The sequence below is a fragment of the Typopeltis vanoorti genome, chromosome 18 (genome assembly GCF_054136105.1).
Source record: "Typopeltis vanoorti isolate ZY-2024b chromosome 18, IOZ_Tvanoo_1.0, whole genome shotgun sequence".
NCBI lineage: Eukaryota > Metazoa > Arthropoda > Arachnida > Uropygi > Thelyphonidae > Typopeltis > Typopeltis vanoorti.
Genome location: NC_143566.1, coordinates 89,968,819 through 89,982,667, shown reverse-complemented (window position 1 = coordinate 89,982,667; position 13,849 = coordinate 89,968,819). Strand labels below are relative to the sequence as shown.

General features: G+C 36.0%; 1 protein-coding gene across 2 annotated transcripts in view; it reads left to right on the top strand.

Annotated features, from left to right (window-relative positions):
* The window catches only part of kappaB-Ras (NFKB inhibitor interacting Ras like 1), a 63,785-nt gene extending 50,306 nt beyond the window's left edge, over positions 1 to 13,479 (top strand). For both annotated transcript variants that reach the window (XM_090408738.1, XM_090408739.1), the window contains exons 7-8: positions 2,497 to 2,583; positions 13,296 to 13,479. In XM_090408738.1, coding sequence (XP_090264864.1) covers positions 2,497 to 2,583; positions 13,296 to 13,360 — 152 coding nt within the window. In that variant the 3' untranslated portion in view covers positions 13,361 to 13,479. The remainder of the gene's footprint in view (positions 1 to 2,496; positions 2,584 to 13,295) is intronic.
* Positions 13,480 to 13,849: the final 370 nt, after the last annotated feature.

Below are 13,849 nucleotides of genomic sequence, written 5' to 3'. Positions count from 1 at the left end.
CGTGAACTTAAGAAATAGGATGCTTCCAGTGCCTTGCTATTAATGGAACCCATGACCAAAACTATATCTTTCCCATGATTTAATGTCCCTAAGCATTGTTGAAAAAATTCAATGCTTATTTTTCACATCACAATGTTTAGTTTCTAAATGTCGTCAGAGTTTCGCAGGTTTCATGCACTCGTTTGACAACACTTCATAACACAAAACACATTGAAGTTTCTGTTCACTTTCATCCCCACACCAAGTAAATCCGAATTCCAAATATGAACTGTTATATTTCCTACTGTATTTTTTCTTTGAACTGCTTGTTTCTTCTTCTTTAATAGTATCTGATTTACTCACTGTTACAACACTTGTATCACAATTAGGGTTAGCATCACCTGTTTCATTTGCCCTTCTTTTCAAAGTTCTAAGCCACTTTTCCATTATTAAAAAACGTTTCCGAAAAATATATAAATGTATAATACTGGGGTTAACTCAGGAGACACTTCGTCCAAGTATCACTTAGCACTTCTCAAGATATACTGAGCCTTGGTTGAAGGAGGGAAACCTTCAATAATAAAAATCAATAAACAACAAGCCATTGATGAAATGTGAATAACACATGTTCACTTCAAATCTGACAAAACAGCAAGGGAAGGCGGAAGCAATAAAACTATATTATTGTTCACTTTACCCCTCTTTAATGACAAATAATAAAAAGGGTGAAGTGAACAACAATATCGTTTTATTGCTTCTGCCTTTGAACATTCTGACGATATTTGTTTTTGTTTTTTTTAAGTCTCCATTTGATTTCAATAATTTTTACTTAATCAATTTTAATTTGTTTAGATAATTAAAAAATATATATTTATTTAAATAATTTAAGTCTGCCTGCAGACCACCCGTCCCATCGTCGCAGACCACAGGTTGAGAAACATTGCTATAATGCATTGCATTATGAAATATTTTTACTTCCCATAATGCATTACAGGGAAGACCATTACTCAAACTGGTCTCATCAGTGGGAGCCAGACCCAGAAGATATACCAAGGTTGAAGTAATGCAGAGGTCATACGTTTCTCATATCTTTTTGTTCTTCTTTCCCAAATTTCATCAGGAACGTTGAGTCTGTAAAGGCTTTCCATTGGTTCCTTATCTTGCTAATGGCTTAGTTCAGCAAAACATTTCTTCTCACATTCCGTTAAAGTATTTTTAGGTTGGCCAGGCTTTCGTTTTCTTTGTGGATTCCATTCCAGGACTGCATGACAGATTTCTTGATGATCTTTCCTAAGTGTATCTCCAACCCATCAAAATTTTCATTTTCTGATATCAAAGGTAGTAGAGATGACCCTAAAAACTATAGAGATATAAGTACAGTATACTAAATTCCTGTTACAAAATATATAGCAGAATTTTAAATAGCAAACTAATGCAATATTCCAAAAACTTTATTTTAGAAGTACAGAATGGATTTAGAAAAGGACTATCATGTATAGACCCAGCCTTTTGCCTAAAATTAATAATAGAGAAAAGAAGAGAATACAATTTCATCATCATCATCAACAACTATGGTCCAATGCTCGTAGGTGTCTGCTGCCATCTTGATATGATTCTTCCATTGCATTCTATTTTGTGCAAGATGACTCAGTTTGTGTATAGAGTTTCCACACCATTTGACGATGTCATTGCCCCATTCTCTGTTTGGTCTTCCTCTTTTGTTCTTTCCTTCAACCATTCCAAACAGCAACGTTTTTAATTTTCTCTCATCATTCATTCTACATATATGGCCAAATAGACGTAGTTTCCTTTTGATTATTTTCTGGATCAGGTTTTCTTTTGGTTGTATTTGTCTGTAGATTTCCTCATTGTTCACGTTCTGTATCCAGCTTATTCTCAAGATCTTTCTATATCACTTCCTCTCAAATGCCAATATCCTCCTTTCAGATTCTCTCAGGAGTACCCAGGCCTCGCATCCATAGAGCATGCTGCTGAAGATACAGGTTTCTACAATGTGCAGTTTAGTTTGCATCTTTATAGCTCAACTCTTCCATATTTTGCCCATGGCTTTTAAAATAGTTGTTGCTCTGGCTATTCTAATTTTTATCTCTTTTTTGGGGTCCAAGTCATGCATCATGTGGTATCCAAGATATGTGAAGTGTTCCACATTTTTCAGTTGAAATCTGTCTATCATAACTCTGTTCAGTAACTCCTGTTATCCGAATATCATTATTTTAGTTTTTTCAAAGTTGACATTTAGTCCATATCTTTTTCCTTCTGTGTATAGTGTTTGCGATGTCTGTTCCAGCCTTGCTGTGTCTTCTTCAATCACGATGATGTTGTCTGCAAAGCACAGGTAGTTTATGATTGCTTATGGTTTTTGTGCATTTTCATCTACTTTAGAAGTCAATCTCCTTTTTATAAGATCATTCATCTAAATATCAAGTTTAGTTTCAATTATTTTCTTTAAGTAATGTAAGCACAATATTGTCTAATTCATTTCCATTTATTTTATAGTTAAACTATATGAAGTTTCAGCTATAGATCGGAAATCACTTACAGAACCATTTGTATATCTTACTTCAAAGATGAATCCCCCTCCACGTATGTATGCCTTTCAACATAGAGCAATTTGGATTTGTCATACTGTTAATATTACTGAGCTTCTCAAAGGTTTATTGATTAAATGCTAGAGAATAAAAAAAGTTTATAAAATAGTATATAATTTGACTATATATTATGCTTGTACTTTCACAGAAATAATAACATTAATGTATATGGAGGGTGCTGTTATACCCTGATAAGTTTAGAATGTCATGATTCTACTTACCGTTGTGTAACAGAGTATAAACTATATACAATGCTTACTGAAAATACTTGTTATCTGGGTAATAGTAATGTATACTTTAAATACCAAGTGTATTAACAAGAAAAAGAAAGGAAGAAATTGTAAGGTATCTAAAGGAAAGGTTATGTACTAGTGTAAAAGGAAAAACTTGGTTATTTTAAGAAAAGGAAAGAATATTTAAGAAGATATGCTAACATTGTATTGATAGCAATGCTTAAATCTGGTCAAATTGTTTTATTATTTATAAAACAACATAAAGAAAACAATCAAGAAAATTCTATGCTTACGTATACTCCAAGAGAAGAGGGGGGGGAAAACAAACGCGTTACCCCATGCTGTTCCGTCCTAGCGGAACATGAGCGAGTAGCGGGAGAGTGACGTCACAAGCATGTTCGCTCCCTTGGTGAACGGCCAAATTTATGGTAGCGGCCGATAGGAGAGTGGTATAAAAGGGTTGGAATTCCCCCCCCCCCTTGAGGTCGGAGGATTGATTGAGGATGGCGGAGGATTGAGTAATTCCCGATTGAGGACTGTACCTAAGAGGATAGTGATTATAGTGGTATAGTGATGGAAGAACCAACTCGATACTGAGGAACGGATTTGGATTAAAAATCGTTCAGCGAAAGGTAAGGTCTCGCTGCTAATATACTTAGTAAGTTATACTTTGTAATTGACCAGTAAATATCCCCCCCACACACACACACACGCGCGCACTTTAACTGGACACTAATGGACGTCACCGATGTGCTTATTCAAGCCTTTAGCAAATATCATCTACTTGACCTTTTCAAGAAAATTCTAGAAAGGTTTGACACATAATTCCCAGGATACATAAACATTTATACACATGTCAACGATCAAGAGGGAGATGAAGAGGAAACAGAGGGCCAACTCACAAACATATCATCACCCACAACCGATAGACAGATAGACTCCCAAGAGACGGAAGACAGAACAAGAACACATGGAAGAAGCATAACACCACAGAACACAGAAGTTAAAACTGAAAAGGTCCCACCGGTCATCCTCCGTGATAAAGAGAAGTGGGCCTTAGTCTCAAAATCATTAGGCGAACAAAACATAAAATTATCGACTGCCAGAAACACAGACGACGGTGTAAAAATTCAGCCAGATATAGTCACCGATTATCGCAAAATGATTAGGATGTTGGACAACGCTAAGCTGCCCTTCACACCTTCTCACTGCCAAGTAAGAAAAACCTTAAAGTGGTCGTCAGAGGGGTTGCTGAGGGCACCACAATCAACGAGATCACTGCTGACCTAATCAATCATATTACAGAAATTACAGATATCTGCAGGTTCAAAATAACAACTGAGCCGCTAAGGAAAAAGGCATCGGCAGGGCAATGTCACAGATGGCAAAAGTTCGGACATGCACAAAAACTGCGCAGAGCAGCATACAGATGTCTGAAATGTGGCGAGGGACACCAGACCAACACCTGTACCAAACCACGCACAACTCCTGCACGGTGTGCAAACTGTGGAGGACCCCACCCTGCCAATTACAAAAGATGCCTCTACCACCCAAAAATTCGAGAATCGACAAGAATTAACCCAGCTCCCATTCACAATTACACCAAAAGCAACGAAACAGGTCACCCTTCAGTCCGAAACACATCAACACAGGAAGGCACGAGACGCACAATCAAGATCAAAACTTATGCAGAGGCTGCAAGAAATCGCATCCCCACTACCCATGAGCAAGCAAGCCCAGATTTAATGGCAGCTTTAACAGCTTCGCTGCACAACATGATGCAAGAACTTAGCAAAACAATCATCCAGAATCTCACCACCTTCCAGAAAGATACTCCCACAAGGAACCCAAACCACCATAACAGCCATACACGATGAACAAAAAATTCAAACCAAAGTCACTCAAGATAGTTGCGTGGAATGCAAATGGATTGACAAACAAAGTCGTGGAGCTGCAAGAATTTGCGACCAGATACAGTCCTGATATCATCTTAATTGAAGAAACCCACTTAAGGCCAGCAAACAACCCAAGAATACGTGGCTACACTACATACAGAAATGATAGACTTGGTGCTAGAGGAGGAGGCACTGCTATATGCATCAAAATCTACCTAAATCACATCACAATACCCAATCCCAAAACCAGGAACCTGGAAGTAACTGGAGTGGAAGTACATACCAGCAATGCCAGCAGCATAAAAATTTATGCCACTTATAACCCACCAAGCATACCTATACTGACAACAGATCTGGACTCCATCCTAGGACTCAATGACTCCATTATCATAGCAGGGGATCTCAATGCAAAACAGACATCTTGGTTCAGTTCATCAAACAACACCAAAGGCGCCATGCTATTCAACTATGCAATGCTCAAATCTATGGTTGTGGTTGGTCCCACCGAATCCACCCACTACAGCCCTACAGGCAGCTCAGATGTGATAGACATCGCCATTCTTAAAAATATTAAATACCAATACCAACTGAAAACAATTAACGGACTTTCTTCAGACCACAATCCCATAGTGCTCCAGCTAGGATCATCAGATCTCACCCTCCACACGCATTCATACCATGGGACAAGCTAGCAAAGGTCCTCCCAGAGCATATCGGTCCAGTTCCAATCATCCGCAAAAAGGAAGAGATAGACACAGCGGTAAACAGTTTAACCAGCCAAATCCAGAAAGTAATGGAAGCAGTCCGGCAAACCATAGTCCAACACCCAGCCAGCCACATCCCAGAGGAAATAATGGATTTAATAAGAGCAAAGAATAAAGCCAGAAAGCGATACCATAACACAAGAGCACCACAAGACAAAACAGCACTGAACAACCAAAACAGACAGGTCCGAGAGGCACTTCAAAAACATAGAAATCAAAAATGGGAAGACACGCTGACCAACATCAATGCTGAAGATCACTCTGTCTGGAAATTTCTAAGAACCATCCGCACCAAACAACAAATCATACCCTCCATACAAACCAAGAAAGGAACGGCACACACAGATAAAGAGAAAGCTGAAGCACTAGCAGATAAACTGGAATCACAGTGTAATCCATCTTATACAAACCTAAACATCAACCTTATATATACAAGATACACCGCCAGGTTTTACAACTGCAGAAAGAAAACTCAGAACCCATCACTCCCACCACTCTGGCAGAAATAATAAACATCATAACCCATCTAAACAGCAAAAAGGCTCCAGGACCAGATAGCATAACTAACCGAATAATAAAACTACTCCCAAGAAAGGCCATAGTACATCTCGTCAACATAACCAACGCTATCCTCAGATACCAGCATTTCCCCACAGCTTGGAAGATCGCAAATATCATACCATTGAAGAAGCCGGGAAAGAATCCCCAACACCCTGAAAACTACAGACTAATCAGCTTGTTACCCAGCCTCGGAAAGGTGACCAAGAAAGTGATACTCTCAAGGCTTCAAGTGGAAACAGACAAAATGGGAATTGTACCAAACGAGCAGTTTGGCTTCCGCAAGGGCCACTGCACTGTCCAACAAATACACCGGCTAGTGGAGATCATCACAAAAGGTTACAACTGGAAACAACACACAGCTGCCATCTTCATCGATGCAGCGAAAGCATTCGACAAAGTTTGGCATCAAGGCCTTCTGTACAAATTCATAAAATTTACATGCCAGTTAAGCTAACGAAAATCATCCACTCATACCTAAAAGAAAGATATATGCAAATAAAAATCAATGAAACACTATCATCCAGACGAAAGGTATCGGCAGGTGTTCCTCAGGACTCACTTCTGGCACCTCTCCTGTTCTCAATCTTCATAGTGGACATCCCTCTGAACCCAAGAACAACAACCACAGCATTATACGCAGATGAAACTGCAATACTGGCAAGATCTATGAGTCCAAATCTGGCAATTAGAAAACTACAAAGCAGCATTCACATAATAGAAAAATGGCTGGCAGACTGGAGGATCCAAGTAAACCCTGAAAAAAGTTCAGCCGTACTATTTTCCAGAAAGAGAGTCCACAACACGGATGACAGTTACCTCTTAGGTGTCAAGATCCCATGGCAGAATGACATCAAATATCTCAGAGTAACACTCGATAAAAACTCAACTTCAGCAAGCATATAAAGCACACTGCTTCAAAGACATCGAAAGTTATCGTGCAGCTCTACCCTATGATGAACAGGAAAAGCAAACTGGACACACAAACCAAGCTTCTCATCTACAAGATGGTAATATGCCAGGTTATCACATACGCATCCCCTGCATGGAGTCATACCACGAATACAAACATCCAAAAACTACAGAGAATACAGAACAAATGCCTGAGGATGATCTTAGATGCCCCTTGGTACATCAGAAACTCACAAATCCACAGAGAAATCAACATCCCTTACATTGCCACTACTCCTAGATCTTGCTGAGAAATTCTTCGCCACAACAAGCAACCACCCAAACCCGTTGATAAAGGATATTTTGTATGGAATAACTAAGGTTAATTGAATGGGGCCTGTATGATCCTTTGTGACTAAGAGTGTACGATTTTCCCATAGCACGTGTATGAAATAAGAGCTTCATCTCACATAGAATTATTGTAACAAAGAACCCAGAGATAATTATTATGAGGACATTAGGACAAAGAGAGCCAAGTGTGTGAAATATTATGAATAATCTGATGAAATGTGTATTAGATTAATACCTGTTTATAAGAGGATTAATAAGATTGTGTCGAGGATATATAATTAGAGATCCTTTAATTAAGGTTTATAGTGTTAAATAGTTGTAATAAGAGAGATATATAAGGTTAATTGAAACAGAGTGAATTTCATTTCAGTGATTTAATACTGTTAGACTTGATTTAATTCTTAACTCTTATTGGATGAAAAACTTTCTTTGGGTAAATAGTATTGTATGTTTTATGTTAAATAAATGTTTGCTATTCTTTAACTAAATCCTGTGTCTGTATGGAATTTAATGCACCACCTGTGAAATAATACAGATCTAAGCAGGGAATTCTTTCAGTGTAAATTTTCGGTCACGATTGCAATTTTTGTGATACTTTGGCGAAGCTCTCTACCAACCTCTTTATTAATAATTCGATTAATCTAAGGGTCGTAAGTGGTGCAGTAAGAAATAAATATTCTTAAGGCTTAACGAGAGATTGGTTAGGAAGAATCATCCACATAGGTTTTGGCTCGACCCTCGGGCTATTCCTTTGTGAACCACTGATATCATGTGTCACACGTAAGAGATCCCTTTGAGGTATACAACTAATATATATGCAAATTGGGGACATAACAGTGCCAAAATTACTGCTTCGTTTGATGTAAACTTGCTTTTAGTATACTTTAAAAATGTATTGACAGTTCTTCCTGAAGTCATTTCATCATTCTTTTCTTTGTTGTACTACTTTGTTACTTACTTACTTCCAAGCCTTCTATGCCTGTCTTAGTCTTTTCCATGCACTTTCCACCCATAATCCTGTTATTCTTCTAATTATATCTGTCACCAGTTTTTTTTTTTTTTTTTCCCCACATCTTAGCAGTTTCTTGAATTTTTTTCCAGAAGTAATTTTCTCTACTAACACTTTTTAATCCTGTTCTTTACCTCACTATCAGCATCTCCACTGCTTCAAAGTAGCTTGAAAAAATTCTACATTTACTTTCTAGAGCAGGATTTATGGATTGTCTTACTCTTAGCTTGCTCATGGTACTAATACTAACTTGCTTTAGACTCCCAGTCTTTCTTCACTGGGATTCACGTAAAAATACATTTTTTTATATTAGCACCAGAGATGAGAAGTCCTAAGACCTATGACAAAACAGGGCCATGTAGGCATGTGGTTATAGATAAGAAAGTTGTTGATGTGTTTCTTATAGAGTGGAGGGCTGTAATCATTGGAATAAATGGTATGGGGAAGACTGTTCAAAAGGAAAGAATTGTATCGATGAAGATGATGGATAAAAAGTTAGTTCAATTAGTTTGGAGCTGAAATATATATGGGTATTGACCAGCAACTGCTCATATTCGTATATGATTAGAGCAGAGTGGGGGAATGGTAGTGACTAGTTCAGCAGAATAGCATCCATGAAAATACTTATAGAAAAAACAATGCAGCAACAGAACATCTATGGAAAAGTGACTTGAGGAGTAAGAGAAGGGTCATCTATCCAGCCAATAACACACTTCTGAATACAATCAAGCATTCTGAGAGAGTGAGGTTTTAGGTGCGCCACCTAAATTATGAGAACACTATTCTAAGGTAGGTAGATTTGAGATTTATAAAGTGTCAGGAGTTGAGCAGAAGATCTTCACAATGAAAGAGAATACCAGGCTTTTTGGTGGCTAAAGAGGCTATGGATGTAATGTGTTTGTGCCACAATAGGTCACATGTGAAAGTCAATCCAAGAATAGCAAACTTATCCTAGTTGGCGAGCAGAATATTCTCAAAAGTGTGGAATAGTGAAGCATGATCTTTCTTCCGAGAACTGAGACAGGATTGCATTTTGGTGGCATTAAAATTCGCCATTAAAATGAAAAAGAGGAATGAAGAGTACTGTCATCAGCAAAGTTATGAATAGAACTGGATGTCAGAGAAGATCATTAATGTATAAGGAAGAAGAATGTAGGTGAAAGCACACAATTCTGAAGAACTTCAGCATTGATTGGAAAAATCTGATGACAGGAAACCATGTACCATGACCTACAATGAACATCTGAAGATAACAATCCACTCTCAAAAGATAAGAATATCATAAGTTGGTAGCTTAGTAAGAAGGCCATAATGCCAGACTTGATCAGCCATGGAATATTCAGAGCAAACTTGAGTCTCTCAAACTTTTCTATGGCTTGTGTCTAAAAATCTGCTTTGGAGTGAGAATGGCAGAATCCATGTTGTTGACACCAATGCTTTGTTTGTAAAACAATACATGCTAGTACTCAATCTTTAAATTAAAACTATATGAAAAGAATACTAAAAAATTATTTATTGATGATGATTTAACCCTTCAGTCGTGTCCAACTCTTGGTAACTTTGCTATTGTCACAAAGTGTTTCTGGTGAGGTTTTTAGAGTGGTTCACCATTGTCACCCCCCCCCTCCCATTTTATCCGGGCTTGAACCAGCATATAGCTGACGAATCAGGCCTATGGCTGGGTCATAAGTATTCATCGCTGTAAAACCAGTGTGTGTTCATGGGACCAATTTGCTTATTCTGGGGGACAAAAAACCTAAATTTTGGGTGGGGGCAAAAAATCCTACCTCTGTATAAGATTGACTAACTCATCTTTAGTCATAAGAGACCAGATAAAGGTTTCTCATGTCATGGATGGGAATCGAACCCAAGTCTTTCTGACCAAAGGGTTTTGTCTATACCGACTGAGCTATACTGGCTCTTATTTACTGATACATACAACAAAATAATCCAAAAAAATAAGATAAAAAATTCTGTTTCATAGTATGTTTTTGCAATTTTTGATACAAAATTCTCAAAATTTCTTTTGAGATTTTTTGGTAATTTTGAGGGAGATATTTTTAATCATGGTGATACATACATATTTTATTTTATTTTATTTTTTCTATGATAGTAAGTAGAATATTAGGAAAATTTACAGAGAGTAGGGTGAAGGAATTGTGTTTACAATTGGATTTACTAATTAAATCTTATTTCTTTATTATTATTATTATTATTATGTAACACCTCCAGGCAGTCTAAATACTCATCAAGGGAGGGTGCCTACTCTACAACTTTCTGTCTCCACCACTCAATCCACCAACTGCAATGAACCGCAATTACACGAATGCCATCTATCTCCCACCACCACCACTAGTATTTTCACAGACAATCACAAACATTCATGTCCTTAGCGGGATTCAAACCCGCAGCCTTTTGGCTAGAGAGCAGATATGCTAACCACTCGTCCAACCAGACCGGCATATATATATATATATATATATATATATATATATATATATATATATATATATATAATAGATATAGAATAAAGCAAAGCTGGTGTGGTTGGGAGCTATAAACAGGAAGAATCTGTCAGTGAAATCAGAACAGCTTTCACTAACAGATTCTTTATGCCCCAGATGTAATGGCAAGAGAGTGACATGTTAATGACCTCAAAACCAGCCATCACCTTCAGGGTAGAATTATTATTATTATTTGTAGGTTGCACATGATCTGCAATGCTGTTTAAATAGATGATAGTGTAAAAATAATCGTAATTTACAATTATGAATCTTTTTTATAATTGTTGTTCTATGTTAGTCATATCATTATTAGTTATGGTTTTGTAACATGTATGATCGGCACTTGCAATGCGCCCGTTATTGATATTATTGTTAAAATGAAATGTAAAGCATTTGAGATTTGATGTAATTACTGTATTCTGATAGTTGTAATAATTTCTGTTTTTTTATAGTAATTCATGTCTGTTAAGTGTTGAGATATCTTTTGTGTTTTGTAAAGACATTTAAGGACTTTTTTTTTTTTCACTAACGATGACAACGTGTCAGCCATTACTACCCAACCCTCTCGCTTGCAATTTGCATGAAGCGTGCATGCTCACTATGGGGATTAATGGATGATTGACATCTGACAGAGAGAGCATTCTTTATCCAGAGTAACGAGAAAAACAAGAGAGGAAGAATTGAAATTTGAGAACAGCAACCAGAGAATTTTGATCTTAGGAAGTTTTTAAGAAAATATCAGTCTGGAGAATATTAATAGAAGATTTCAAAAAGGAATTGTAGCACTGTGAAACTTTAAACGAAGAGTTGAGAGTGTCAACAAGTGTTTAGTAAATAAAATAAGATTTTATTTACTAAACACTTGTAAATCGACATTCTAATTCAATGTTCAAGGAAACGCTGAATGAAAAGTTTCATATTTTGTCTTAAGGACACCGGATCTATTTATTATTCTCTTGGAAGAGCAATGGAATTGGTGAAATCTGAAACTATAAATTGGCTTAACATGAAGAACTCTTCTTTGGATATGTTATTTATGAAATAACAAAAGGAACTCTTTTTTTTTCTCTAGTAAAGATTTGGTGATTTGGCATCATATTGAATTAAATTACATGAGGTAAGAATATTTGTGCTCCAGTGAGGCAGAGAAGATGATTGGAGCAGGTGTATGCTAAATGGGGAGATAAAAAAAGGGTCCCATGGAAAAGAAGTAAGTATTATATTTTCAGAAACGGCCTAACAAAGAAACTGACTCTGAGCATTCTGTTGTTGTGAAAAAAAAAAAAAAGGTGTTTAGTCTGGTAGACATGATTAAATATATGTTAAACAACCCAGTTATAGAATGAGTCAGAGAATAAATGATTTTTTATTTTATTTTATTTTATTTTTTAGGATAAGAAAATATCTAAAGTGTCTTCTTATTTTAGAAGGTCTTGGATCCAGTTATTTTTGTAGTTATTTATTTAATTTTATTTAAAATGTATATAATTTTTTAGTTTCATTAAATGTGTGCCTTTTTTTATTTGGTCTTGTCAGTAATTTTCTAGATTCTAAAAGAAACAGAGTTAGAAGTCATTGTACCAATCGGAATGAACTCTTGAGTAATTACTTAACACTCAGTGTAAAGCAATCTCTTTACAAAGATGAAAAATAATAAATAATAAACAATAGCATGTATTATACCTTCAGAGATAATAGCCAGCTCATAGCTCATGCCATGTGAACATTACTCCTCCCTATACAGTTATTCCATCTCCTGAGATTGCACAACAAGTTGAGACATGAAGAATATCCATTCCATAGATGTCTTTACACTCCAGCACTACTATATGTGCAAAAGTGGAAATCTGGATTTATCTGATACTTTTTTTCCAAACCTCAGCATTTCAGCCACATTTCTGTTGACATGATGTTTTGGTTTCCACTTGAAAGAAGTAGTTTAATAGGATAATAACTTCTAAACTTCACATTTTTCATATTCTTGTGCTTGGGTTGAGTCAGTATAGGTTTGTCTAAAGATAGATTAATGGAATTGGTCAATCTTTGAACATTACTATTGCAATTCCACCTTGAACATTCTTTTTTAAAATTCTGTGATCTGCTATCTTTTCCTGTTATCTTTTCCTACAGGACACTGGTGTAGAAATAATCCTGTCCTTGAACATTTTATACTTTTTCATGATAATCCACAAATCCAATCTTGTAAAGCAACAGCAGTTATTTTTTCAGGAAAAGTAAACTCCATTGCAGTTTTGATTATCTTGAAGAGTTTGATTCACAGTATTTAAGACTCGAACATAACATGGGCTATTACATCAAGTGATATAATTTTCTTACTGCATTTTCAGAAACACTTTCATGCAAAAAAAAAAAAGGGAACAAGTTTTTTTAATTTTCTGCCCACTCAACATACTTTCTCTAAAAAATACTTTACTTTTAATTTCTCTCATTTATATTTGATAAAAATATTATGTTTTTAAATTCCGTTTTTTTTTTAAATAGCCAAATCATCATTTCCTCAACTTGGAAGAAAAGGCAAAACAGGAAGCATAACAATGGAACTATAATAAAATAAATATCTGAACAGTAAATAAGTATTTGATTTAACAATGCCTTAGGAAATCAATATACAGTATGTGCTGTTGAATAAAAAAGCCTGTGAATAAAATTGATATTTTTAATTGTATCTTGTATTATTAATTCTCAGTAATATTACTATTTTACATCTATAATGCAGTGAAACCCCTCTGCTTGTAACAAAACCCAGTGTAAATTGGAATACTAAACCAGTAAGGAAATGACACTGTCATAAAAAAAAGATGCATTTAATATCATTCTTATATAGTGACACCAACTATTTTCATAATAACTGAACCTAGAACTGTATTTCGATTATGTGCTGTAGACATAATGTTGTTTTACCTGATTGAACCATTTTAATTGCAAAATAATTGAAATGAGTTGACAGATTTTAATATTCTAAACACCAGATTTCATCAATCCAGAAAGAGGATAATTTAAATTCATTCTGCCAATAAAACAATTATGGGATGGGG